General features: G+C 41.2%; 1 protein-coding gene across 18 annotated transcripts in view; it reads left to right on the plus strand.

Moving 5' to 3' along the window:
* Nucleotides 1-12,846: 12,846 nt before the first annotated feature.
* Nucleotides 12,847-27,752, plus strand: part of KCNMA1 (potassium calcium-activated channel subfamily M alpha 1) — a 976,002-nt gene continuing 961,096 nt past the window's right edge. For 5 of the 18 annotated variants that reach the window (XM_089682559.1, XM_089682567.1, XM_089682552.1 and 2 more), the window contains exon 1: nucleotides 12,851-14,098. In XM_089682559.1, the coding sequence (XP_089538685.1) occupies nucleotides 13,805-14,098 (294 nt within the window). In that variant the 5' untranslated portion in view covers nucleotides 12,851-13,804. Of the gene's footprint in view, nucleotides 14,099-27,752 lie in introns of all 18 variants that reach the window. The other 13 variants (XM_089682550.1, XM_089682560.1, XM_089682553.1 and 10 more) reach the window with 7 other exon arrangements.

Raw genomic sequence — 27,752 nt, forward strand, 5'->3', positions numbered from 1 at the left:
AACATGTGAGTGTCCTTATTCTATCTATTTAGATGGTATTGAGTGGCAGTATTACACTATGTAGCCTTTCTTTCCTTGCACATTATTGAGGATTCCATGGAGAAGTAGAGTGGAGTCGATTGCTGTATCTAAGCAGGGTGAAGAAGGTGATTTGAGTTCCTCTTGAGGGGCTATAGGATCCCTTATATCCTATGAGGCTTATTACTCACCTCCATGTGGTGAGTGCGGTCAATATTATTTTTCACGTAGTGATTAGGTGGAAGCACATTTTGGAACATTGTCTTGAAAATCCTTTTGGGAAAAGAAGGACTTATGTTAGAAATATTATATATATATATATATATATATATATATACAGTTGCAAGAAAAAGTATGTGAACCCCTTGGGATTACGTGGAGATTTGCATGAATTGGGCATAAAATGTGCTCTGAACGTCATCTAAGTCACAACAATAGAAGAACACAGTCTGCTGAACATAATACTACACAAACATTAGATGCTGCCATGGTTTAATTGCACATAACATGTAAAAATTCACAGTGCAGGGAGGAAAAAGTATGTGAGGCCCTAGCTTAATGACTTCTCTCAGAGCTAATTGGAGCCAGGAGTGAGCCAACCTTGACTCCAATCAGTGTGATGATATTGGATGTGCTGCTGACAGCTGTCCTGCCCTTAAAAAACACACACCTGTTTTGGGTTTACTGGTTTCAAGAAGCACTGTTTGTTGTGAACCATGCCTCACAGAAAAGAGCTCTCAGAAGACCTATGATCAAGAATTGTTGACTTGCATGAAGCTGGAAAGGGTTACAAAAGTTTCTCCAAAAGCCTTGATGTTCCTGTGTCCACGGTAAGACAGACTGTCTACAAATGGAGAAAGTTTAGCACTGTTGCTACTCTCCCTAGGTGTGGTCATCCTGTAAAAATGACTGCAAGAGCACAGCGCAGAATGCTGCATGAGGTAAAGAAGAATCCCAGAGTGTCAGCTAAAGACCTACAGAAATCTCTGGCACATGCTAACATTTTTGTTGACACATCTACAATAAGGAAAACATTAAACAAGAATGGAGTACATGGGAGGACACCACGGAGGAAGCCATTGCTGTCCAAAAAGAAGATTGCAGCACGTTTGAAGTTTGCAAAAGAGCACCTGGATGTTCCACAGCACTACTGGCAAAATATACTGTGGACAGATGAAACCAAGATTGAGTTGTTTGGGAAGAACACACAACACTATGTGTGGAAAAAAAAGGCACAGCACACCAACATCAAAACCTCATCCCCACTGTGAAACATGGCGGAGGGAGCATCATGGTTTGGGGCTGCTTTGCTGCCCCAGGGCCTGGACGGATTGTTGTCATTGATGGGAAAATGAATTCCAGAGTTTATCAAGACATTTTGCAGGAAAACGTACGACCATCTGTCTGCCAACTGAAGCTCCGCAGAGGATGGGTGATGCAACAGGACAATGACCCAAAGCATACAAGTCATTCAACAAAACAATGGCTGCAACAGCACAGAATACGCCTTCTGGAGTGGCCCAGTCAGAGTCCTGACCTCAACCCCATTGAAATGCTGTGGCATGACCTTAAGAGAGCGATTCACACCAGACATCCCAAGAATATTGCTACACTGAAACAGTTTTGTGAAGAGGAGTGGTCCAAAATGACTCCAGATCGTTGTGCAGGTCTGATCTGCAACTACAGGAAACGTTTGGTTGAGGTTATTGCTGCCAAAGGAGGGTCAACCAGTTATTAAGTCCAAAGGTTCACATACTTTTTCCTCCCTGCACTGTGAATGTTTACATGTTATGTGCAATTAAACCATGGCAACATCTAATGTTTGTGTAGTATTATGTTCAGCAGACTGTGTTCTTCTATTGTTGTGACTTAGATGATGTTCAGAGCACATTTTATGCCCAATTCATGCAAAACTCCACGTAATCCCAAGGGGTTCACATACTTTTTCTTGCAACTGTATATATATATATTTTTTTTTATTTTTTTTTGCACGGACATTTATTTATTTGTGATTATTTTTATTTATTTAATTTTTGTGCTTTTTTTTATGGTATTCATTATTGGTGGTTTTCACTGGTTCACAGCTGCATAATTGTATACTTTTTTTGATTGGCGCTGGGATTTTTTTAGTTTGAATGGAATATTAATAATCATGTATTGGCCCAATATTTTCTGCCTCTATAGTGCCAACACAATTGTAGATATAAAGTATATTGAAGCCAAATAACAAAAATTGATACTAATGCAGCTTACCAGCCCTTAGATGCTGTGATTGCATTCATTTTCTTTTTTTTCACACTATACCCTTTATTTTAACCTGGTAATCCTGTCATTGTCATTAACACACTTTCTGTTCTAGGGTGACAGCTGTTCAGAGCACACCCAAAGGGAGTGTGTTAGAACTACATTGAGGTTGATTATTATGCAGATTATGACGAAGGCGATCCACTATTCCACTGAGCCTGACCCACCCCTCTTCCCCAAGAGAGCCCCACTTTCTCCAAGACTGCTCTGCCCACTTACCCTGCTGCTATCCACTTTCTGTGACAGGTTGACCCACTGATCCCAGCTGCTGCTGATCCCTCCCAGATACAGCTTGCCCTCTTCCTCAACACCTACTTACTGAAAGAGGCAGGCAGTGAGGCAGATAGTGATATCACTCCACCAGGAACTGGTGGGCTGTGGGCAGGAACTTTAGTTTCAGTATTGGCAATTGTGGTGCCAGCTTTTGTTAAACCGGATATGTGCTCAAATTTATTTAAAAAGTTCCTTCTCTGCTACATCCTCCTGGGCCCCTGTGATGAACTGATGGGGCCCAGGCACTGACAGAGCTTCAGGAGTCACAGGGGTCGCAGCAGTAGGTCAGAGACCCCAACAACTATTCCTCCAGTTCGTCACATTGTTCAGGTTCCTCATTAAAGTTGACCCTAGGGCCATAATCTGAATTACACATTTGCATACTTACAAGAGGCCCCTCTGTCCCCAGTGGTTCCAGATATAGTCCCCAGGGGGTCCCACCTAACATCCAAGGCCCAGGTTACCAGGCTTGAACACCCAGGGGAACCATCCTACCATTGCTAAGCAGGTGGACCATCCTACACTAGGCTACACCTCATAATGGAAATTTCTTTTACTTTTCTTTTAGAATACCAGACCATTTGAGCATTTATAACAGCAGCCTGAACTGCTATTTTACCACTGCATACAGATTCTAAGATCAACATGGCTTACTTGCACTGACAAACCTCACCAAATACATCACAGAGGCACCGTTGAGTTACAACATGTATTGAATTTTCTTGCACAGATTTACACAATGTATAAATTGCACATTTAAAGAAGAACTAAATACAAATTTTTTTTAACATTTTGGATAGCGTAAGGGAGGGCTGTAACCGCTGTAAGTGTGTCACTGCTATCTTTTCCTTTGTGGGCTATTGCAGCTGTCCATGCCCTGGGATAGACTCCCTTGTGGTTAAGTGTTTCTGTTGCTCTATGGGTCTCTGCATGCACCCATGTTCCCCTTTCCGTTTCCAGGCCTTACCACCAGATGATCACACAGGCTGGGTTGCTTTTAAATTTTCTGCAGGCTGACTGTCAAATGTTTCTCATCGACATTTTTCAGATGTTGCCCCTGATGAAGATAGAAGCTGAAAACGCATCAGGTACCTGGGCACCTATAATAAAATGTTGATGACTGAGGTATTTATATCCGTATGTCTTTGTCTACAATGGTATTGGAGTCTTCAGCATATGTTCAGCCTATGCCTTATTTTATTGATTTGTTATTTCAATGTGACATCAGAAAAGTTGTATTTTTTATCACATGGCTGTTTGTTAAGTAGGTGCCTTCAAAGTCCTGTACTTCACAAAAACCTTTTTCAAATTGATCTTTGCTCTCTTGAAAAGCTAGGCTTATCGAAGCTTGTTTCCCCTCTATGCACTTTGCTTCCACCCACCAGCCTCTATGTCACTACATGATACAAGGAACCACAACATTTGTGAGGAACCAGGCACCCAACACACCTGGAAGTCTGTCAGATGCTAACGATTCCCCAAGAAAGTAAACATCAACAGCGTTGGCAGGGCAGGTTTATATTAAACTTTTTCTTTGAAAGTAGTATTTTTTTTTTTTAGCTTTTTTAACATATCAACAGAGTTGCTTTAAACAGCAGCCAACACATTATAATCAAAGTATCAAAAGTCTAAAGTGACGTTTGTGCAGTATGATGGTATAAATTCTGGTTTCCTTACTTTGACAGACAAGTAAACCTTATGTGGATATAAATAAACCAGTGCATCCTGGACATTGATGCTTTTGCTTTCCCAGGAATTGCTACATTCTTTCTCATCTTGTCAAAAGGCCATTCCAGCAGCTTTGAAATTTATCTTGATGTCTAGCGCTCCATTCCTGATGTGGTTGTCTGTATGGCCTTCCTTTATTACACAGGCTTACTTGTAGGCTCTAAGAATCCATACACAAGAGTAATTCGATCACCTCATACTACTAATTACAATGACACACATACACATACTGAAGTGCAATGAATGTGCATCAGAACATACAACTGTTGTGCCATACTCTTAAACTGAAGGAGATGAAATAAAATGTTATCCTTGAACTGTATAGTTCTTATATCAATCTTGTTTTGTGATTCTTGTGATTAATTAACAATTATGAAAATCCATATGCACTGTAAAACCACTAGATATAATATTCTATAATACAGTATTTGGCTACACTAACAGATGTATCAGTTGTTTGTATGAAATAGAATGACATCAGTGATTTCATAGAACAATTTTAGAGGGCTAGTTATATTCTCCATAGACTTGATCATGCTTATATAAAGTGTTACTAAACCCAGGACCCTGCATTCACTATATCTGGTCTCCCACAGTACACACAACGTGGAAGTGCAATTATTTTAGTAAATATAAACTGCTAAATACCTTTTCTCATCAGCAGTTAGAGCAGTCTTGTGACTTCTATCTGTGTCCAGCCCACCACTACCTAAAGCTTCTAGGGGGAGTTTTCTTTCTGTTCTAGGAGGATGAAAATCCCCTGACCTCCGTCTGGACAGTGCTGATCGGCCCTGTGCTAATCACATGCACTCTCCCAAGAAAAAAAAAAAAACTCTCTAGCAATACACACCAAATTGAGCATGTGCATGCATATGGTTCAGTCTGGAAATAAGAGGTGGTCACCTGAAAAGGGGGAGGAACAGAGAAGAAATGATCAAACAGCCTTTTTACACAATTCAGAGGATTAACCCCTTAGGTTCCACAGTGAATATAACAAGCATGCTTTACTGCATATACAGACTGATTTTAATGTTGTGGGTTTAGTAACACTTTAATGCATAGGAGAAAAAAGAAAAATCAGTGGCTTTGGCAGCAAAAGATTTGGAACATTATCTTTTATCACAAAAATTATTCAATATAAATATTTTATATCAGCATGATGGTACAGCATTTGTTGTTATAATTCTATTAAATTGACACTAACGCTTCATTTTTTTTTGTTTTAAATAACAATAATATACTTACCTGCTCTGTGCCCCGATCCTCTTCTTTGCTGGTCCCCACCAGCGTTCCTGGCTCCTTACCCTCAAACAGTGCCCCCAGCGTGCTTGTCCCCGAGCCATAAGACACATAGAGCCCAGCCACCCGCTCTCTCCTCACTCCTCATTGGCTCACTGGCTGTGATTGACAGCAGCGTGAGTCAATGGGCTCCTGCTGCTGTCTCAGCCAATGGTGAGGAAGAGTCCACAGACAGCAGAGGCTATCGAGAATATCGCTGGGGGGGCTGGGAGGGCCGCTGCACACAGAAGGTTTTTTACTTTCATGCATGTAATACCTTGAGTCTCCAGAACCACTTTAGGTTTAGTGGATAATGGCTTAAAGTTATGTGTCCAGTAATGCCAAGTCATGTATATCTACATCATTTGACTTTAAGTGGTTTTACCAAGATGGTGCCTGCGTTTGCATGCATCATCCCAGTATTGTTTTTTTTAAGCTGGAAGCCAGATTTTATGGAAAAGTCATCCTAGTGGCTATTTAGCTGCTGGATGGCTTTTACAGGCAATGGCAGTGGGAGGGGTGCCACTTCTGCTTTCCGCCAGTGCCTCTCTGGGCTCTACCGTTCCACTGGCAAGCCTGGAATGAAAGCCATCGGCTTACCACAGAGATTGTCAAGGACCAGGAAGTTTCCTGGATGTAAATAGAGCCATTTTTAAATAGGAAGGACATCTGAACACACCGATCTTGGTTTGATCAGATGTTTTCAAGGTCAAAGGAGAGGTCTGAGGTCTAATACACCCCAGATCTCTCCATAAAGTGTACCTGTCACTGCCTATTGCTGTCACTTTCATTGCTGTCACATTCCTCGTGACAACAATAAAAGTGATAGAAAAAACTGAAAGAAATGGTATAAAAAAAATAAGTCAAATAAAATGAAAAAAAAAAAATGTTTTTAAATCACCTTTGTCCCCCAGTGCTCGCACATAAAGATGAATGCACACAGTGGTCCTGCATGCATATATTGATCGCACCACACATGTAAGGTATTGCCATGAACATCAGAGAGAGAGAGCAATAATTCCAGCACCAGAACTCCTTTGTAACTCTAAACTGGTAATCTGTAAAGGCTTTTAAAGTGTTGCCTACAGCGAAATAGTTTGGTGCCATTCTATGAGCGAGCTCAATTTTAATGTGTGACATGTTAAGTATCTATTTACTTAGCGTAACACCATGTTTTATATTTTACCAAAAAATGGCTATTATATTGTGTTTGTGTGCACTAAAATAGCACCTCTTTGTCACTCTATCTAATGCCATTACCATTCTTCTTGTCAGCACATACACTGGTTTGATCCTTGTGCTGCTTCTTCCTGATTCTGAGCTCAACTGTAAAGGGACTGTAAAAAGCTGAGGCCAGGTCAAATTCAGCTACATGCACTACATTTGCATTTTAAAAATACATTTGATGGGTTAAATAATACAGAGCTGCATTAATTTGTGTTTTTACTTTATACCTGCCTAAAGTTCAGCTTAAGGGTGGGTTCATTAAACTGTAAGTTCACCTTTTTAGGAAAAAATTGTAAAGGTGAACTAACACCCTACACCCCATACTCCCCTCCCACCCCTTTCCCCCCCAGTCACCACCTTATGTACCTCTATGAGTGATTAGATGTCAGTGCCCAGCAGCCAGTGTAGTGGTCCAGAGATCTGAAATCACTGCTTTTTCCCCCTTCTTTCTGTTGAGCTTTTGGGATGAATTAAAGCAATTCTGATTGGTGAAAGAGATCATGATCAATTTGGATCACTCTGATTCGTCCTGTCATCACTAGGGAAAGAAAGGGAAGAAGAGCAGGGATTTGAAATCCCTGAACCACAATACCAGCTGCATGGGCACTAACTGCACATCATTCACAGAGGTAAGTGCAGTGGGGACCCTGGGTTTGGTGGGTGGAACGTGTTCTGTGTTAACTCAACTTTTTTTTAGATGAACTAACCCTTTAAAACGTTTGTTACCACAATATTTCATATTTCTGATATATGCCTGTTGTACCATGTATTTGTGTATAAGCATTGAATTCTCCAACAGTGAGGTCTCCCTGCTTATTTTCCAAAATCTTGTCCAGCTTGGAGTTTTAGGTGTTCTCCCCAAGTTTTGTGTATTCCAGCTTCTTATGTGCTAATCTCTGGCACTGGTGCAGAAAGGTAGCCTTTTTCATCTGTCCTAATAGGCCCAGTTATTGCTACATAAATTCACCCTTTCCATCTGTCCTAATGGTCCCTATAATTAGTGCAGAAAGTTCACCTTTTCCCTGTATCTCAATGGTCAGTGTCACTGGTGCAATACATTGCGGGAAGTCCTATCTCCAACAAAGCCCTAAATATTGGTATGGGAGGGAGTCATTAAAGATGACATTGGGCTTTTATTTACTCTACCCATCCCTTGCAGCATATATTTACTTTTTCTTCTCTTCCTCACTGCTCCATAAAGTGCCAGGAACCAAAGAAAATACCCAGTACTTCCAGGATGTCCATTGTTATGTGAAGGCTATGAGTCACAGCTTACACAGGACAATGGAATCCCCAGGGGATAGCTCTGATTGGCCCAGGGTCACTTGTAGTGGCATCAGGTCCCCCATACCAGCTTTTCTTTCACTCCTGGTGGCCTAAAGGAGCAATAGAAGGTAAGAATATGTATCTATAGAGATCTGCATTAAACTGACCTCTTACTTTGTAGTGAATGGATAAAGCACAGGTTAATGTGGGAAGTCCTATCTCCAACAAAGCCCTAAATATTGGTATGGGAGGGAGTCATTAAAGATGACATTGGGCTTTTATTTACTCTACCCATCCCTTGCAGCATATATTTACTTTTTCTTCTCTTCCTCACTACTCCATAAAGTGCCAGGAACCAAAGAAAATACCCAGTACTTCCAGGATGTCCATTGTTATGTGAAGGCTATGAGTCACAGCTTACACAGGACAATGGAATCCCCAGGGGATAGCTCTGATTGGCCCAGGGTCACTTGTAGTGGCATCAGGTCCCCCATACCAGCTTTTCTTTCACTCCTGGTGGCCTAAAGGAGCAATAGAAGGTAAGAATATGTATCTATAGAGATCTGCATTAAACTGACCTCTTACTTTGTAGTGAATGGATAAAGCACAGGTTAATTTTAAGCCAACGTCCAGTTATGTCCCATATGGCGCAATGTATTACATTCCATACAGGTTTTATAAGGCTCCATGCACACTGGGCATTTTAATAATGCTGATAAAGTCACATTAAAAACGTGAGTTTTTCAACGTTTTTGTATTAGTGTTTAGCAGCGTTTTACCGCATTTTGTTTGCGTTTGCATTTTTAGAGTTTTTACCCCCAAAATTTTTTTAGTCAAAAAAACTCAAAAATGCTGGTTTTCCTTGATTTTTCACATTTTGCCATGTTTTTCAGTGTTAGAGCATTTTTACAGCTAAGAAACTCCTCTAGAAACCCACTAGTCCTGTTTTTTTTTCCAGCCAAAAAATGTCCCTGCCAAAAAATGTTGATTACAGTCTATGTGTGCATGGACACATAGGATAACATGCTGGGGAGTTTACTAGCTGTAGAAAAAAATCATCAAAAGCCAAAAACATCCGCTGTAAAAACATCCACGAGGACTTATTGTTTCACTAGTGCATCCAATAGTGTTGTCTGGTGTGTTTTGGTATCCCACACATTGTTGGCCATGGTTCCTTTTAGGAGCACTTGTTGATACAGGACACAAGATCTAGAGAGTGTGTATTTATGGAGTTTTACAATCAGGTGCCTTGTCTTCCTTTAAAGTCACTTGGAAACTGACTTGAACCTACTGGTTCATCCAGTTGACCTCCATGTCACTTCTGTGCTCTGTATCAACGAAGAGGCCTAAAATAAAAACCAATTAAAGCTCTGGGAATGGGTAGATACAAAAGTTTGATACTCCTGAAAACACTGATTTCCCAGCCCAGTAGACAGTTTGTTGAACAGATAGGCTTTCTGGTAGTGGGAAAGATAAGTATTCAGTCTCTTCTTTTGTAGTTATAGTTGTTTTGAAAATATCTGGCGGCTATGCTGATTTTCTGACTTTAATACTTCCTGAGTCACTCACAAAGTCAGCAAAAGTCACAAGTCCGTTTCTGTATAAACGTTTCTGAACAGTTTTCAATGTTTTTTTTTTTTAAAAGAGGGTCAGTCTGACAGCCAGGGCAAGAGAGTTTTCAGGAGAGCATGTTTCCTTTAATATGGAGGTTTTGAGTCTTCCAGCAGATGATTGTGTAGCTCTGGGAACTCTGTTGTTTGGGTATTGATATTATCAACTATGATTCATTGTAAAGTGTCAGGCATACAAAATGGGAAACAGAAATGCAAATCGATTTACTCATCAGTGCTAAAACATACTCATATCAGACAACAAATTCTCTTTAAGGAAATCTGTGCTGAGAACGTTTGAAAGCCTCAACTTTTGGAAAATACTAGTTCCTTGTATGCTATGCTGATCCAATACCTTCAACACGTTCAACGTCTCACTGACCTGGACAAGTATGTCAATTACAAGTTCTGACTTCAGTGACTCAAAGGATTTAGGCCAATGGCAGGAAGACAACTAGCATTTTCAAAAGGAGGTCAGTTATGTCAGCTTATATATTTTTGTTACAGGTGTCCTTTAGGATTCATTCCCAACTCATTTTTTGCACAACTTTCTACCCTCTGCCCATGAACATTCTCATAGAAATGAGTTAGTCATGGTCTAAATGTCACAGTGCCTTCCATCACTGCCCTCCATCTTTCTATCAAGAGCCCAACCACAAAGTGTCTTCTACTGAACATTTGGACCTGGTATGTTTCCAGGGTGTTTGGTGGGAATCACAATTTGTAAAGTGCCTGCAAAACACCAAACAATACAGCATACACCAGCCCATAGATGAGGTTTATATTTCTCCAGGGAGCAATGCACTCATGTTATGTCGCACATTCATTTTGAATTTGTTGCCAACACACCCCAGCATTACTAAAACCTCACGTGACCTTTTTTTGGGGATGCAACAGTAGTGTGTAGCTGGGCACTGGGGAGCTCTGCAGCTATGGTGAGTTGTCTTAGTGTATTGGTGCGCCAGTCAACATCAATGGCACTGCAGAGCAGAAAGAATTGCTTTCTATTGGGCTCATTCACACCATGCTGCTAGTGTTATGTGTGGTGTGGAAACATGCAGACATGCTGCATTTCCCAAGCACACTGGAGGGCACTGCAAGTCACTGCAGCACAGCACACTGCAGTGCAGAGATGTGAATATAGTGTAGCTTTGTACATTCTCAATAATGTTCAACAAAAAAGTGAAACTTTTTAAAAAACTTGTTTTCACCTTTTTCTTCCATTGATACATCATAGTTCTGCACAGAACATTTCAGGTTTTCTAATGAAGACATTTGGCGTTTGTTGCTCTCTTCCCATAAGTCTTCTGTTGCCCTCTGACTTGGTGCTGCAGGTGATTATAGGACACACTGCGCAGTGCTCTGTCACTGACATAAAAGCCAGTGATGAAGGGCAATGATGGAAGGCATTGATGGAGGGCACTGATGAAAGCTAATGATGGAAGGCAATGATGGAGGTCAGTGGTGGAAGGCAGCTATAGAGGACAATAATAAAGGACAGTGATTGAAGGCAATAATGGAGGGCAGTGAAGGAAAGCAGTGATGAAGGGTAAGAATGGGAGGCAATAACGGAGGACTATGATAGGTTGGTAGTGATGGAAGGTAATAATAGAGGGCAATGATGGAGGGCACTGATGGAAGACAATGATGGAGGGCACTGATGAAAGGCAATGATGGAGGGCACTGATGAAAGGCAATGATGGAGGGCACTGATGGAAGGCTGTTATGGCAGGCAGTGATGAAGGGTGCTGATGGAAGGCAATAAAGGAAGGCAGTGATAGAAGGCAATTGTGGAAGGTACTGATGGAAGGCGGTGACAGAAGGCAATCATGGAGGGTGGTGATAGAAAGCAGTGATAAAATGAGGGCAGTCATGTAAGTCAATAATGGAGGGCAGTATTAGATGGCATTGATGGAGGGCAATAATGAAGGACAGTGATGGAGGGCATTGATGGAGGACAGTGATGGAGGGTAGTTATGATGGGCATTGATGGAAGGCAATCGTGGAGGGCAGTGATGGAGTGTGCTGATGGAAAGCATTGATGAAAGACAATGATGGAAGGCTATGATGAAGGGCAGTGATAAAAAGCAGTGACAGAAGAGATTGATGGAAGCTAGTCATGGAGGGCATTGATGGAAGGCAATCGTGGACACTTTGATGGAGGGTAAAAATGGAAAACAGTGATGGAGGGTGCTGATGGAAGGCAGTGCTGGAATAAGGCAATAATGAACAGCAAGGATAGATGGCATTGATAGTGAGCAATAATGGAAGACAATTGTAGAGGGCTGTAATGAAGGACAGTGATGGAAGGCAATGATGAAGGTCCATGATGGAGGGCATTAATGGGGGGGCAGCAATGGAAGGCAGTCATGGAGGGCAGTGATGGAAGGCAATCTTGTAGGGTAATGATGAAGGTCAATGATGGAGGCCATAAATGGGGGCCAGTCATGGAAGGCAACCTTGGAGGGTAATGATGAAGGGCAGTGATGGAAGGCAATGATGAAGGTCAATGATGGAAGCCATAAATGGGGGGGGGGCAGCAATGGAAGGCAATGATAGAAGGCAACCTTGGAGGGTAATGATGAAGGGCAGTGATGGAAGGCAATGTTGAAGGTCAATGATGGAGGCCATAAATGGAGGGCAGTCATGGAGGGCAGTGATGGAAGGCAACCTTGGAGGGTAATGATGAAGGGCAGTGATGGAAGGCAATGATGGTCAATGATGGAAGCCATAAATGGGGGGGGGGCAGCAATGGAGGGCAATGATAGAAGGCAACCTTGGAGGGTAATGATGAAGGGCAGTGATGGAAGGCAATGATGAAGGTCAATGATGGAGGCCATAAATGGGGGGCAGTGATGGAAGGCAACCTTGGAGGGTAATGATGGAAGGCAATGATGAAGGTCAATAATGGAGGACATAAATGGGGGGCAGTTATGGAGGGCAGTGATGGAAGGCAACCTTGGAGGGTAATGATGAAGGGCAGTGATGGAAGGCACTGCTATGGGGCAATAATGGTGGGTGGTGATGAAAGGAAATGATGGAGGGCAGTGATGTTGGCACTGATGACAGGCAATGTTGCGCACACTAATTGTCGGCGGGCAGGCACACAAACAGACAGACCGGGGTGGGGAGGACAGGCCGAGTGTCGTCATAGGAGAAGCTGTGGTCGGGGTGAGGAGCCCCGGGGGTCGGCGGGTGAGCGGATGTGCCTATCAGGTTGCCAGGTGGTGACTTGTTGGAATCGAGAAGACATCATCATCGGGTGACTCCTCCCCCGGCTACCTGTGCCCCCCCCATTCCCGGGTCTCCTCTCCATCTATGCCGAGCTCAGGGATGTGACAGAGGCAGCGGCTGTGGCGGAGGAGGAGGAGGAGGGACACAGGCGATCAGCTGGGAGGATTACAGCCCTGAACAGTCGTCGGAGAAGAGGGAAGGTAGGAGGGAGCGGAGCCAGCTGGCTGGCAGGCGGCGTGTACAGGAGAGAAGCCCGAGATCCGGAGAAGAGGAGATCGGGGCATCCGGAGCTCGCCGGCCATTGATCGCAGAGCTGTGCCGCCTTCCTCGGTGCACGGACAGCTGTCAGTAAGGAGGGGAGGGGAATCGCCTTCTGATCATCAGCCCCATTTTCTGATGACACGGTGTGTGAGCCCGGTGCTGGGGAAAGCCTAGAGATGCCCAGCCCATTCAGCACCCCCACAGGCTGGTCTTGAGCGATCTGGGGCTCCAGCATTGCCAGTGTCCCATTGATGCTTAGATCAGACAATCCAAGGGCAGCCTTGTGTTTCCATGTGTGCTGTGATCAGGGAGACATGAAGGATCTCCAGCTTGTGTTGCTGGCCCCTCAATGACAGCTCAGTGAAGGTGTTGGGGAGTGTGGATCTTATGGACTCCATTTGTTGTGGAAGGCGGCTTTCCCCCTCACACTGAAAGACCCCCTGCCTGCCCTCCATAGGACTGCCCTGGTTATATGTAGAGGAGGTGACCGAGGAAGGCCCCATTGTTAGTCTGACCTGCCCACTTTCTTGCAATATGGCTGGTGCAGGAATTTGGGGGTTGAGACAGAAGCGGCTGTCAGGGTTTCCTGGGTCTTCCTGTTAGCGATGGCCAGTGGCAACAAATCGCAAAGCAACTTCAGTAGCATTGGCTTAACCATGAACGCCATCAACAACAACAACAACATGCATCAAGACTCCTTCGTTTTAGCCAAAGGAGATCCCGCTCTCATAATTCCCGTCACTATGGAGGTGCCATGTGACAGTCGGGGACAGCGGATGTGGTGGGCTTTCCTGGCCTCTTCAATGGTGACATTTTTCGGGGGCCTTTTTATTATCTTGGTGTGGAGGACCCTTAAATACCTTTGGACAGTCTGCTGCCACTGCGGGGGCAAGAATAAGGTAACGCAATCGCTCCACTTTCCATTACGTTTCTTGTGTTCTGAAAGGGCTCGTTGGGTTGACTCCATTGGAAGGGGAGTTGCTGGAAGTAGCCGGGGAATGCTCAACAGAAAGGGATCAAAAGTGCACTCTAATTTTAGGCTCCTATTATAGAGAGGCAGAACAGTTGGATAGTCTCTTGGCTACTAACATACTTTAGTGTAATGTGATATTATTGCCACCGTCTCAGCAACAACTGGATGGACATTGCTACTACTAGCTTTCAAGTCCTTTTTAAACCATTTCAATTAGGTGCAGACCCATAGTAACTTACTGCAATGATTAGGTGCTTCTAAAGAACCAAAGCCACCTCATTTGAATTGAACATTAACATGGTATTGAATAGGTGAATGAGCTGATCTTCAGAAATGACACATGAAGAGTTTGTAGGAGTAAGAAAGTAAGTCCGTATGGTGCATTACACCATACAGATGATGCAAAATATGCATAGACAACGTTTTGGGACATCCAGCTGCAGCGTATATGCTTTACATTTCATTTTCATAGATTGCTTTAATATGCAAGCTGGAGGAAGGAAGTATAAATATGTTGTAAACGCATAGTCTATTATATACCAAGTATTTGTACGCTCAGATAATAATAGGATGGAAGCACATTCACAATTGGACATGCCAGTGTTTTGTTTTTTTTTTAACTGACTATCATAACTTAGCAGGCATTCAGTAATAAAATTCATACAGAAGTTTTGATCAATTTAATAGGAGCAAGATGTAGTAATTATTGGATGATAGAGATTGTGGACTTGCACTTCTTCCTTTCCTTGGACTAATAGTTTGCAATGGGCCTAGCTGATACTCCATTATTAGCTTATTGCTGGACCCCCTTCTTGTTTAAATACATTTCCTCACTCTTTTAAAGGTTCAGCAAGATAGGTTTTTCATTTTATGAGATAAGTGTTAATTTTGGCCGTTACATTTTTTTCTATAAACATGTATGCTGGAAAAAAAAAATCTAGAAGTTGTTATATCAAGAAGGTGACCTATTGAGTGTCAAGTCTGCGGCGACTCTGTCAACAGGCAAACTAACCACTAGACATCTGTCTGTGGACATCTTCACAATCCCATCTAACCAAAGGCAGTTCTTATCTTAAACTTAGCTATTTTAGGAAAAACTTGCGTAATAACTTTTTATAGAGATAAAAAAAATATTACATTGTTAGTCATTTTATTTTCTAAGGTCGCTATCTAAATAATAGACCTTGTATTTTTTTTAATAAAGGTAAGTAAAGCGATTTGGCAGAGCTGTGCTATTTAAAATCCGTTATTTTGGCCAGGATTGTGTGGGTGTAGAAATTAAGTGAAAGGCACTTACCTTACTCAGTGACAGTTAATGTTTTTTTGTAAGATGTCACCATTGGTTTTCATCCAATCAAAAACTGCAGACCAAACCAAGCTGTAAAATGAAACAGGTCACAGCTTTATTGTAATTATGTTTTTTTCTTATTGATTAGAGAAAGCAATTTCCTTTATGCATCAACGATTTAGTTAATTGTGGCTGCCACAATATAGCTCTTCAGGTGTACGCTTTAAGAGATCATTGGTCTTGACCACATGGTGCAGAACATGGGATCATTCACACATGTCTTTATAAAGCAGAGAAAATGCACTGGGAGTTTCCTCTGCTCGTGATATGAATTTCATTTTTTAAGGGCGTGAATACAAGTTCCTACAAGGGCTTAATATTAGGAAACATAGATCAATAATATGTTTCTTTAGCCAATATGCAGCCAATCAGGTAGAAGCGTTTATTACTGTGGTGCCCAGTTAATGACAGCTGATTTGTGATTGAGTGCAATGAGTCACTATGCATCCCTGCTCTCTGCAGCATCTTCAATTAAGCACTCTATTTTTAATTAAAGCCAGGGTTTATTATAGATGCATTATTACTTCTATAAAATCTTTGGATAATGGTGCATCACACCATTATACAAATACATGAAATATTGTGAAGCACAACTAAAAATAATTTAGAGGTTATCCAGGAGTAAACAGGTATGGCTGGATATAGTTCTAGTCTGCACTATACAATGTGTAAATACTAAACAGACTTAAAAGTAGAGGATATCGTATTATGCTACAGAACTACCTGATCAATAACCTGTTGACACATGCAATTTTATGACATTGGTAAGTCGTTAAATATGTGATGAGGCTTTCGGTTTTCATGCTCATCTGCAATATTTCATGCAAGTGAGCATGCATGGTAGACATAAACACAGTTGCTCATATTTTCAAGGGGGAAAAAAAAAATTATATATATCTTTTTTTTCCTAAGCATATGACCACCTGAGAAAAGAGGATTGTGACTTCTCTTATATAAAATGGTTGATAAGGGCTTTTACTAATCCATTGGCAGTGCACCAGTGGAAAGAATTGCGGTCTCGCCCTGCAGGCCCCCTGGTACAAGCCTTTGGGTATTAACCTCCTCGTGCATTTTGGAGCCGAAGAAGGAACACTTTGCTCCCCCTCCCACCTCTGTGACTTCCCATCACTAGCTTACCTTCATAGAGACGGTTGCTAAGTATCCCTGTTGTGTCATAGCCCTGCAGAATAGGGAAAATGAAAACGCAGTATACAGCATAGGAAAAGAAGTCAGCTTGGCCTACACTGTAAAAATCATTCAATGACTGTGGAAGTATCAGACCACAGATGATTTAAAAAAAAAAAAAAAGGTAAAAGAAGAAAATAATAGACATTTTTAGTAGTCAGTAAGTTGTCAGACCTGAAGATAGAGATGAGTGGTGGTTTTCATTAATGTACAGTGTTCCTTTCTATACGTTGTGTTGGTTCCCTTCCCCTGTAATATCCTTTTTGAAAGGGAGATAAGATACTGCTTTGATTACAGTAAGGATGAAATTTTAAATGGAAAGACCTGCCATAAATCAACATTTTTCTTTGGAGGATGCACCTGGTGGTTGCAAGGTGTAAGCTAGTATGAAGCAGCAGTTTATGATTTTGGTCCATTTTAAATTTTAATAAGGAAATTTTGTAAAGGATAAAATAAGCATCAAGTATTCCAAGACAAATCATTAGATGAACCCACCTACAAAAATAGAAAAACTTTATTAATTGGATCATTTTTGCAAATAATTATCTCCCCAGGGCTCCCCTGATGAAGAATAATAAAAACTGTTTAAAAAGGGAAAACCTTCTTATGGCCTAATCAGTCCTAATCGCTTATGTCTCCAACGAATTTTTAAATTTGACTCTCTTTCTTTCTTTTTCTCTCTTTCTTTTTCTCTTTCTTTCTTTCTTTTTCTCTTTCTTTCTTTCTTTTTCTCTTTCTTTCTTTCTTTTTCTCTTTCTTTCTTTCTTTCTCTCTTTCTTTCTCTCTTTCTTTCTCTCTTTCTTTCTCTCTTTCTTTCTCTCTTTCTTTCTCTCTTTCTTTCTCTCTTTCTTTCTCTCTTTCTTTCTCTCTTTCTTTCTCTCTTTCTTTCTCTCTTTCTTTCTCTCTTTCTTTCTCTCTTTCTTTCTCTCTTTCTTTCTCTCTTTCTTTTTCTCTTTCTTTTTCTCTCTAAACTAGCCTGTTATTTTGAAAACCTTGTACAGAGAAATGAAGATCCGTCCAGTAATGGCAAGGTGCATTGTGGCGACTATTCCCCTGAAGTTGGTGGAATTAGTACTATAAAAGGAGAAACTGTGGTGTGGGGCATTTGTATGAAAGCAGCAAAACAGTGTTTCCTCTGACCAATGTGATGCTTTCCTTCACGTTTCCAAAGAATAAATGTTCACTTTGGGCATTACCTCTATTTTTGTTGCAGTTTGCTTTCTCCGGTTTGTTTAAATGGGCCATTTTCCAACTCTGTTTTTATATTTGCACTGTAGGCTGCCTAGGTGACACGCTAATTTTTTCAGAATATTTTATATAATAGCCTATATGGAGAGAGAACAATTAGAATTTCCTGAAAACCCAGTAGGATTGGTAACATTCTTTTTTTTTTTTTTTTTTTTTTTTTTTTTTTAAAGGAACAATGTTCTGAAGGCACCAAAATGATTTCTCCGCACTTGATTATGTAGAGCAGCACCTTTTGCCTGGGAATAGTGGGTTAAATCCACTTTATATTTAAATGTGTCAAGCTAGAGCCTCATTTCCTCAGTAATACTGACTGCGGCTTAATACATAACTTGGAACTCTGTTTTCTGTATCCCGTGTTGCATCACCGTTTATTGACTGCTGGTACGGTTTTGTCACTAGATTGGCGGTAAAAAGTTATGTTAGTTCGGTTAATCAGGAGATATCTTTTTGTTGACTAAAGTAGAAAGTTAGGCAAAGCTATGCTTTGCAGCAGTAGTGTACAGTCCAGCACTGCAGTAAATATTAACCCATTCATGAAAACATTTTAACCACACCAAATATTGCATTTTCCATTTTAGTGTACCCAACAACGTTTTAATTGGTTTGCATACTAGAATCATTTATTAAAAACTATTTATATTGTGGGTGGTTTTTTTGTTTTTTGTTTTTTTTTCCCAGAACATTTTAGGCTTTATTATTGCTTTATTAAATATTTAGAATATGTAATATTGCAATATGCAATATTTGTTTTATTTACAAATAGAAGAAAATAATTTTTAAATTAACTTTTATTCTGAGTAATGCATAACAACATTTTTAATAAATAATGCTAAAATGAAAATAATTTCGGTAAAATTTTTCTTTTTATCAAGAATACAGGGACTCAATAGAGTTTTTAAAAAAAGTGCAGAAACTTTTTGAAGAACCCTTGTATTAAGAGGTCAGCTGGCTTGCCAGACAAACTAGTCACATGGCACTCTCAGAAACAACCAATTATTATTCCTTCCGCCCTCACCATTTTCAATGAAAATATAAAAGTGTGTAAACTTTTTGAAGACCCCTCACATGTATAGTTTGTAATAGATATATACAAACATATTGCTGATAAACAACATAATATGTTTTAGATTTAAAGGGCAACTTTGCCCCTTGGACACCTCGGGGTATATTCAGTGCAGGATAAATCCTAAAACTTTTTTTTTTTTTTTTTTTTTTACTTTAAAAAGTAACTCCACTTTTTTGTTGAGGAAAAAAAACCATTCCCCTCCTGGGTGGTCAATGTACATTATGTAATATGTAAAACTGTAAACCTCATTAAACATGCATATGCACTATGAAGGCCCTCATACCTATAAAAAGCGATCAAATCAGTAAAAACAAATTGATAGAAAATAATGTGTGAACTTCACTAGTTATATACATACATTATAAATACACTCAAATCTGTGAAATCCCGCTGCTAGGGTAGTACAGCCAGCCCTGCTGTAGCATTAATTATAATTTTCCTGGGCACCTTCAGTTCACAAGGGGGGGGGGGCCAGGAGGTGAGCAGCATCAAAGGAATTTTATTTATTTTTTTTTAATTTTATTTTTTTATTTCGGCACAGGCGGCTAAAGCCGCACTATGTTCTGCATTGCTGATCAGTGGTGGCCAGCCACAGCTGCTCACAGCCTTTCACTGACAGAGTGATTATCCCTTCCTCTGCTGAGGAGGGCAGAAGGCAAGGCTATAGCCCAATGGTGGGAGGTAATTCAAGAGAGGGTGGCCAAGGGCACAGGCAGCAATGGGAACCCGGTGCACAGGAAAGCTCCCAATTTCTGTTTTCTGAGGCACAGACAGAAATACAGCCATATGCTATATACAGATAGACATGCAGCACCTAATAATGATGACAATCACATAAGCACAATGAGATGCTTCCTGTTTAGTTCTTATTTACACATGTGTTTGAGGGACATTAAAAATGTGTGGCTGAGCCTTTTACTTTCCCCCAACCACTCCCCATTATACTGCAAAGGCTCAGCCGCACATTTTTAATGTCCCTCAAACACAAGTGTCTCATTGAGTGTGTGTAAATCTGACAGGCTGACTGTCAGGTGGAAATGATCCAATAGCTGTGCAGCCTCCAGATCTCTTCCACTTCCAATCAGTGAACCTAGGATCGGCATGGTGGGTGCCACTGGTATAAGGGAGGGAAATCGGCGAATACCTGTTCCCTGATCTCCCCTTCCAGTTGTTGACTCGGAAGCAACATGTAAAACATCACTTCTGGGTCCTGATGTCACTGTCTCCAGACAGGATTGGATGATGTTGGCTGGAGACTAAGCCATCTGCTGCAAACTTCAGCCAATCCGTAAAGAAGAGGTATCCATCTAATGAGGTGCCACACAAGCCGTGCTGCATGCAACATCGCTTTCTCCCAGATCCCAAGTCCGTCTCCACACAGAGTTAAAGTGATTCTAAAGGCTAAACTTTTTTCTTTTTTTAAATGTCTATAGTTACCTGCTGTGTGCAATGGTTTTGCACAGAGCAGCCCAGATCCTCCTCTTTTTGGGTCCCCTGCTGGTGTTCCTGGTCGCTCCTTCCTGTGGGTGCCCCCACAGGAAGCAGCTTGCTATGGGGGCACACTCCCTAGCAGCTGCTCCATGTGTTCATTCCCCCCCCACCCCCTCTCTCTCTTCTCATTGGCTCACTTGTTGTGATTGATGAGCCAATGGCTCCCGCTGTTGTCTCAGCCAATGAGGAGAGGGAATCCCAGGATAGCCAAGATTAAAGTGCACATTGCTGGATCAGGATGGGGATTAGGCAGGGATTAGGGGGGCTGGGGGAGATGCGTCACAGAATGCATGAAGGTAAAAAACCTTCAGCCTTTACAACCACTTTAACGTTGGCAAGGATTACTCCATTTGGAGTTTTATTTGAAGCAATTTTTTTTTTGGGGGGGTGTATGCAAGTAGTTGGTCTTGCCTAGGGTGCAAAATAGTCTAGTACTAGTCCTGAACACAAGGTGTCTTTTGTGAACACTTAGGCCACTTTACCAGGTAGGATGACTCCTCTGGCTCACTTAAAAAGGTAGTTACAGTGAAGGAAATAAGTATTTGATCCCCTGCTTATTTTGAATGTTTGCCCACTCACAAAGAAATGATCAGTCTAAAAATCAAATGGAAGGTGTATTGTAACACTGAGAGACAGAATAGCTACAAACAATTCAAAAGAAATGCTTGTCTAACAAATATTACACTGATTTGCATGTTCATGAGGGAAATAAGTATTGATCCCCTTCACGAAACATGACTTAGTACTTGGTGGCAAATCCCTTGTTGGCAATCACAGAGGTCAGACGTTTCCTGTAGTTGGCCACCAGGTTTGCACACATCTCAGGAGGGTTTGGTGGCCAACGTTTGGCAACTCAAACTTTCAGCCCCCTCCACAGATTTTCAATTAGATTAAGGTCTGGAGACTGGCTAGGCCACTCCAGGACCTTAATGTGCTTCTTCTTGAACTACTTCTTTGTTGCCTTGGCTGTGTGTTTTGAGTCATTGTCATGCTGGAACACACATCCACGACCCATTTTCAATGCCCTGGCAGGGAAGAAGGTTCTCACCCAAGATTTGATGGTACATTGCCCCGTCCATCATCCCTTTGATGCGGTGCAGTTGCCCTGACCCCTTAGCAGAAAAACTCCCCCAAAGCAGAATGTTTCCACCACCATGTTTGACAGTTGTGATGGTGTTCTTGGGGTCATAGGCAGCATTCCTCCTCCTCCAATCATAGTGAGTTGAGTTGATGCGAAAGAGCTCGATTTTTGTCTCCTCTGACCACCACACTTTCAACCAGTCCTCCTCTGCATCATTCAGATGTTCAGTGACAAACTTCAGATGGGCCTGGACATGTGCTTTCTTGAGCAGAGGGACCTTGCGGGCACTGCAGAATTTCAATCCTTGTCGGTGTAGTGTGTTACCAATTGTTTTCTTGGTGACTGTGGTCCCAGCTGCCTGGAGATCATTGACAAGATCCTCGTGTAGTTCTGGGATGATTCCTCACTGTTCTCATGATCATTGACACTCCACGAGGTGAGATCTTGCATGGTGCACTAGACCTAGGGAGACTGACAGTTGTTTTGTGTTTCCTCCATTTGCAAATGATTGCACCAACTGTTGTCACCTTCTTACCAAGCTGCTTGGCGATAGTTTGGTAGCTCAGTCCAGCCTTGTGTAGGTCTACAATCTTGTCCCTGACATCCTTGGACAGCTCTTTGGTCTTTGCCATGGTTGAGAGTATGGAATCTGATTGTTTGATTGCTCCTGTGGGCAGGTGTCTTTTTATACAGATAACAAAATGAGATTAGCAGCACTCCCTTTTTAAGAGACTGCTTCTAATCTCAGCTTGTTACCTGTATGAAAGACACCTGGTAGCCAGAAATCCTGCTGAATGATAGGGCATCAAATACTTATTTCCCTCATGAACATGCAAATCATTGCATTATTTGTTAGACATGCATTTCTTTTGAATTTTATGTTGCTATTCTGTCTCTCAGTGTTACAATACACCTACCATTCGATTTTTAGACTGATCATTTCTTTGTGAGTGGGCAAACATTCAAAATCAGCAGGAGATCAAATACTTATTCCTTCACTGTATACTACTAGTATCGCATACTAGCACAATATAAAAGACTTAGCTGAAAACGAAGCACTCCAGTGGAGCACTGTCTCTGCTCTCCAAGACTTCCATTTTCACCCAGTCTACCTTTCGGGTTTGCGGGCTGTGACCATTTGCCTGGCTGAACCGCGATGACGTCACCCGCACTCATGCACTTGGGAGTCTTAGCCGTGGCACGGCTCTTTCAATGGACGGCATGCCATCCATTGGGAGCACAATGCGCATGCGCAGGTGACATTACTAAAGTAAATGTCTCCTAAACTGTTCATGTTTAGGAGATATTTACTGTACCTACAGGTAATCCTTATTATAGGCTTACCTGTAGGCACAAGAAAAAAAAATACTTTACTACCACATTAACACTGGTAAAACCTTGCACTTATTTTGGACTTACCATATTTTACTAATCCTGGCTTTATCTTACTATCAACACCTGAGCAAACCTTGTTTGTAATAAGAGAAGTAATCTCGCCTTCATTTCTTAAACCTTAAAGAAAAATTTCAGTTATGGTAATTTTTTAAAATAATTACATTGGCCCAGCTTGGACCAATATAACTATGTATGTACCATACCTGTGGGATCCCCCCAGAAGCTGGAAATCAATGAAGTAGACATGCTACTCTAGTGATCTCTACTTGCTTTTGGGTCCCATGCTGAGTGACTGCCCTGCTGCATTCTAAATAGAAGAGGTAGGTTGCTGAGCATGGGCACCATTCAGAGAATGCTTTGCATTTTCTGAATGAATGCATACCATTTATTGAGTGGATGAGGTGAAGAGGCAGGGCAGTGACTTCAAAATCAAAATGCCTTGCATTCATTCAGAAAATGCAGAGCAATCTCTGAATGGTACCTGTGTTGAGCAGCCTACCTCCAGTGTTCACAATGCTCCAGGCCAGCCACTCAGCAGGGACTCAGAAGCAAGAGGAGATCACTAGAGTAGTGGTGTCTGAATCATTGATTTCCAGCTTCCATTATATCACCTGTCAGCTTTTTATTGCGGTCTGTGCCCTCTCTATTTGTCCTGTTTACTGTTAGCATTAAAAGTGAACATTAAAAAAAAAATCCAAACTTTTGGGTGGACATCAGAATATAATAGAGGAGCAATCTTCCAATAGGGACACTAGTTCTGGTGACCCCCCCGGGATTTCTTCTCACTTTCTGTTGGGATAGGAAGTGAAGGGAAATCTCAGTGGGGCACAGATGGCAAACCCCCCCCCAAAAAACATACGGGGGTTATAACCCTCCTTTTTACTATATCCAAAATGAATAAAAAAAATGTTGCCTAAGTACACTATAAATAGCGCTATCCTTCGTGATTTACATAAACTGAGTAAATTTGGCCACTCCGTGTTGGAATTCGCTTTTCTCTTTAACAATCAAGTCTAAAGCAGGCCATACATGGGTCGAATTCAAAACAATTTTTCGATCAAAAATGTCGTTCATTCTGTAATTTGATAGTGTCACTGATGATTTTGAAAATCGGTCGTTTTTCCCGAATTTTCCAACATGCCCGATAAACAAAATGGGGAGGAACCACGAAAATCGACCATTGCCCCATTAACAGAGTGAAAATTTGTCGATTATTCTTAGCTCCGATTTTAGAACGAAAAATCATTTGGAAATCTACCCATGTAATTCTTGAAAACAACTAACAGATTTTAAGCCGGCCATACATAGATAAAATTAATCCGGCTCGGCATGAACTGGTCGAATTTCGATCCATATATGGACAGGCTGATTGTACATAAATCAATAGATAAATAGAATTGTGTACTACTAGCCTGGTGGAAAGTTACCATTCATACAGCCTCTCTAGCTATAGGTGGTAGTGCTGGTTAGTGTATTCTGATGGCAGGCAGGTCTCCCCGCTGTCAGAATACAATAGCACAGCGGGAGGGATTCCCCCATCCACATCATGTGTGTGGATGGCGGAATCGAGTTATTTTCTTTCGTTTTTAACCTACTGGATGAATGGAACAAAAAAATGACTCTTGTATGGCCAGCTTAAGATTTTACTGGTTTTATATAAAATTTTGCACAAAAAAAAAAACAGGTATATTCTGCTTCCTTTTGTTTATGGAAAATAAATTGGCAAAAAAAAAATTAAATTGTTAGGAATTTCTCTATCCAAAATATTTTGTGATATGAAAAGTTGGTTGGGTCATTGACACATGTTTGTCAACATGTTTGACAAACTAGATTGTAAGCTCCAAGGAGCAGGGCCCTCGGACCCCTCGTGTATCGCACTGTATTGTTATTGTACTGTCTCATGTATTGTCTCCCATTGTAATGTACAGCGCTGAGCAAACTGTTGGCGCTATATAAATACTGTATAATAATAATATAATAATGTTTGGTGGATGTGTAACAAGCTGCAAGCCTTCTGAAATGCTGTTTTTTTTATTTTTGGTAGGAAGTTCTCAGCTTTCAGGCATTGCTAGATATATTGATGGTTTTGTATGATATCTAATTTTATAATATAGTAGACAAAGCTATGGTATCTAGATATGATTCATTTAATGAGGACCTTACAGCTATAATGATCAGTTTTCAGGTGACAAATAGTTTTTTTCAAAATGAGGAAATAGCTGAAGACGTTGGATTGTTAAATACTTTCTGAACATCCATTCAACCTTCGTCTCACCAAAAACTATATAACAGAGCAAACCTGATTTACAATTTCTGTTGCATAAGGGGGTATCTGCTTTCGGAGGGGGCATAAATGTGATGGTTGAGTAAGCATAGAGAATCATAGTTACATAGTTAGTCTGGCTGAAAAAAGACAAAAGTCCATCCAGTTCAACCATAGGAAAAAAAAAAAAGTTATAATCCTACACCAACAGTTGATCCAAAGGAAGGCAAAAAAACCCCCAGCAAAGCATGATCCAATTTGCACCTGCTGGGGAAACAGATTCCTTCCTGTTCCCCGAGAGGCAATCGGATATTCCCTGGATCAACTTTACCTATAAATGTTAGTATCCAGTTATATTCTGTGTATCCAAGAAAGAATCCAGACCTTTTTTTAAGCAATCCACTGAGCTGGCCAGAACCAACTCTTGAGGGAGTCTATTCCACATTTTTACAGCTCTTACTGCGAAGAAACCTTTCCGTGTTTGGAGATTAAATTTCTTTTCCTCCAGACGTAAAGAGTGCCCCCTTGTCCTCTGTGATGACCTCAATCAGATTTTAACTTTTCTACAAACAGTATGCTGAGATATGTTTATATTTATACAGTATATTATATTTTTAAGTTTACTGTTTCTTTTCTTGTAATCATTTTGTTAAACTGTTAAAAGAACCAAGATAAAAATGACAGAGATGTCCGCAAGCAACCTGCTGCTTTTGTTCCATGTCATTGTACAAGATAGGTTTTCAGAGGGTCTGTGAATACTCTGAGTATTATAAGAGGGAACAGCAGACACAGAGCTAATACTAGCAGCTAATTAGTGAGATTATATACTCCATCTGCCAGCTGGCAGCTCAGCCAATCAGCTGCAGGCACACTGTTTACTCACGAAGGACCATCACCTGGCCAGGAAGGGCAATGAGAGTATGGGAGATAAGACTTGGGTACAGAGGCGTCTAATCTGTGTCCATATACTGATAATGATCTCCATGATAAGGATCCGAAAACCCAAGCAGTGGTGAAATTGTTTTTGTCAATAAAAGTAAACTAGATCATGGTTTGTTTTATTTGACATTAGTACATAAATTATTATGCAAAATCACGTTGATATAAACTGTTTAAATATTAAATCATGGTTATAGTGGGATGACATCTGTTCTTTTATCACTGTAAACTAATGACCTGTCATCATGTGTTCTGCATGCTGCTGAAGATACGAGGATCTGAAAAGACTAGTTTTAGTAGTGTTACTAACAAGGAGTGTAATTTATAAAAGTGAAGGGTTGGGAACCTGTATTCATTTTAAAAAAGCAATCATTTGCAGACCGATTAGAAAAGCTGAAACAACTCATAGTTAGATGTTTAACCACTGAGTACCAGCCTGTAATACCCCTTCATTACCATCCATTTGTCAGATTTCAGTGCTGCGTTACTTTTGACAATTACTCCATCATGCAACACTGTACCCAAATTTGTTTTATATCTTTTTTTCAAACAAATAATGTTTTCTTTTGGAGATATTTAATAATGGCAGTTTTTTATTTTTACAACAAAAATAGACCCAACATTTAGAAAAAAAAAATCTTTCCTTTTAAAATAAAAATGCCAGCATAGTACAACCTCCAAATTGACTGTTTTTGGAAAGTAGACACTCCAAGGTGACTTGTAATTTTTTGCTACAATTTTTTTTTAGAAATGAAGATGCATTAATGTACAGATCATACACAAAGGAAGATGGAAGTGAAGGGGCTACTGTATTGGCCATATACAGTGGCAGGGTGCAGATGAAGGGGTTAATGTTCAGACGTGCAGAATAAGGGAGGTGAGAGGGTTAATATGGGTCACATGGAGATTGTATGTGTAGGAGAGGGGCATAAAAGGGTTTAAAAAATTCTGTGTCACTGACCCCCAGTTCACATATATGTGGCCATGCGGGCAGCGTTTTGCATGGGCACAAGAGCCCATTCATTTGAATGGACTTCCGTGCCACGCAGGGAAGAAGTCCCTACACTTCTTTGGAAAACGCAGCCCGCACGGGAACTTTGGTTCCCAGTACGGTTGCGTTTTCCAGTGCGGGCGGCATGCCATTAGAACTAATGGCGGGTCCGCATTTCTCTGTGCGGGTGGTGCTGCACGGATTTTCATGTGGATCCGCAGTGGCACCACCCGCACAGATGTGAACCTAGGGTCAAAGAGGATATATGAATCTGCAGCTGCTGATCTGTTCATTCTATCCCCATCTAACTATCTAACTCCCTCCTTCCCGTGTTGTAATGAGAAGTGGAGGAGGGAACACTACTGTAAACACTACCATGTGATTGCAGTGAGGACCAATCACAGTGAACACATGGTACCAAGTCCCTTGGATTGGCTTGGTACAGTGTCTGTTTACTGAACTGTCTAATGACAGCTTGGTACACAGAGATTACGAAGCAGATTGACTGCCCAATGGCTATTTATCCAGTGCCGTTTATTAATGGCCACAATATTCACCGTTTACAGACGTACC

Source organism: Staurois parvus, unplaced genomic scaffold (assembly GCF_062004578.1).
Source record: "Staurois parvus isolate SC_StPar_1 unplaced genomic scaffold, SC_StPar_1.0 ptg000291l, whole genome shotgun sequence".
Classification (NCBI taxonomy): Eukaryota; Metazoa; Chordata; class Amphibia; order Anura; family Ranidae; genus Staurois; species Staurois parvus.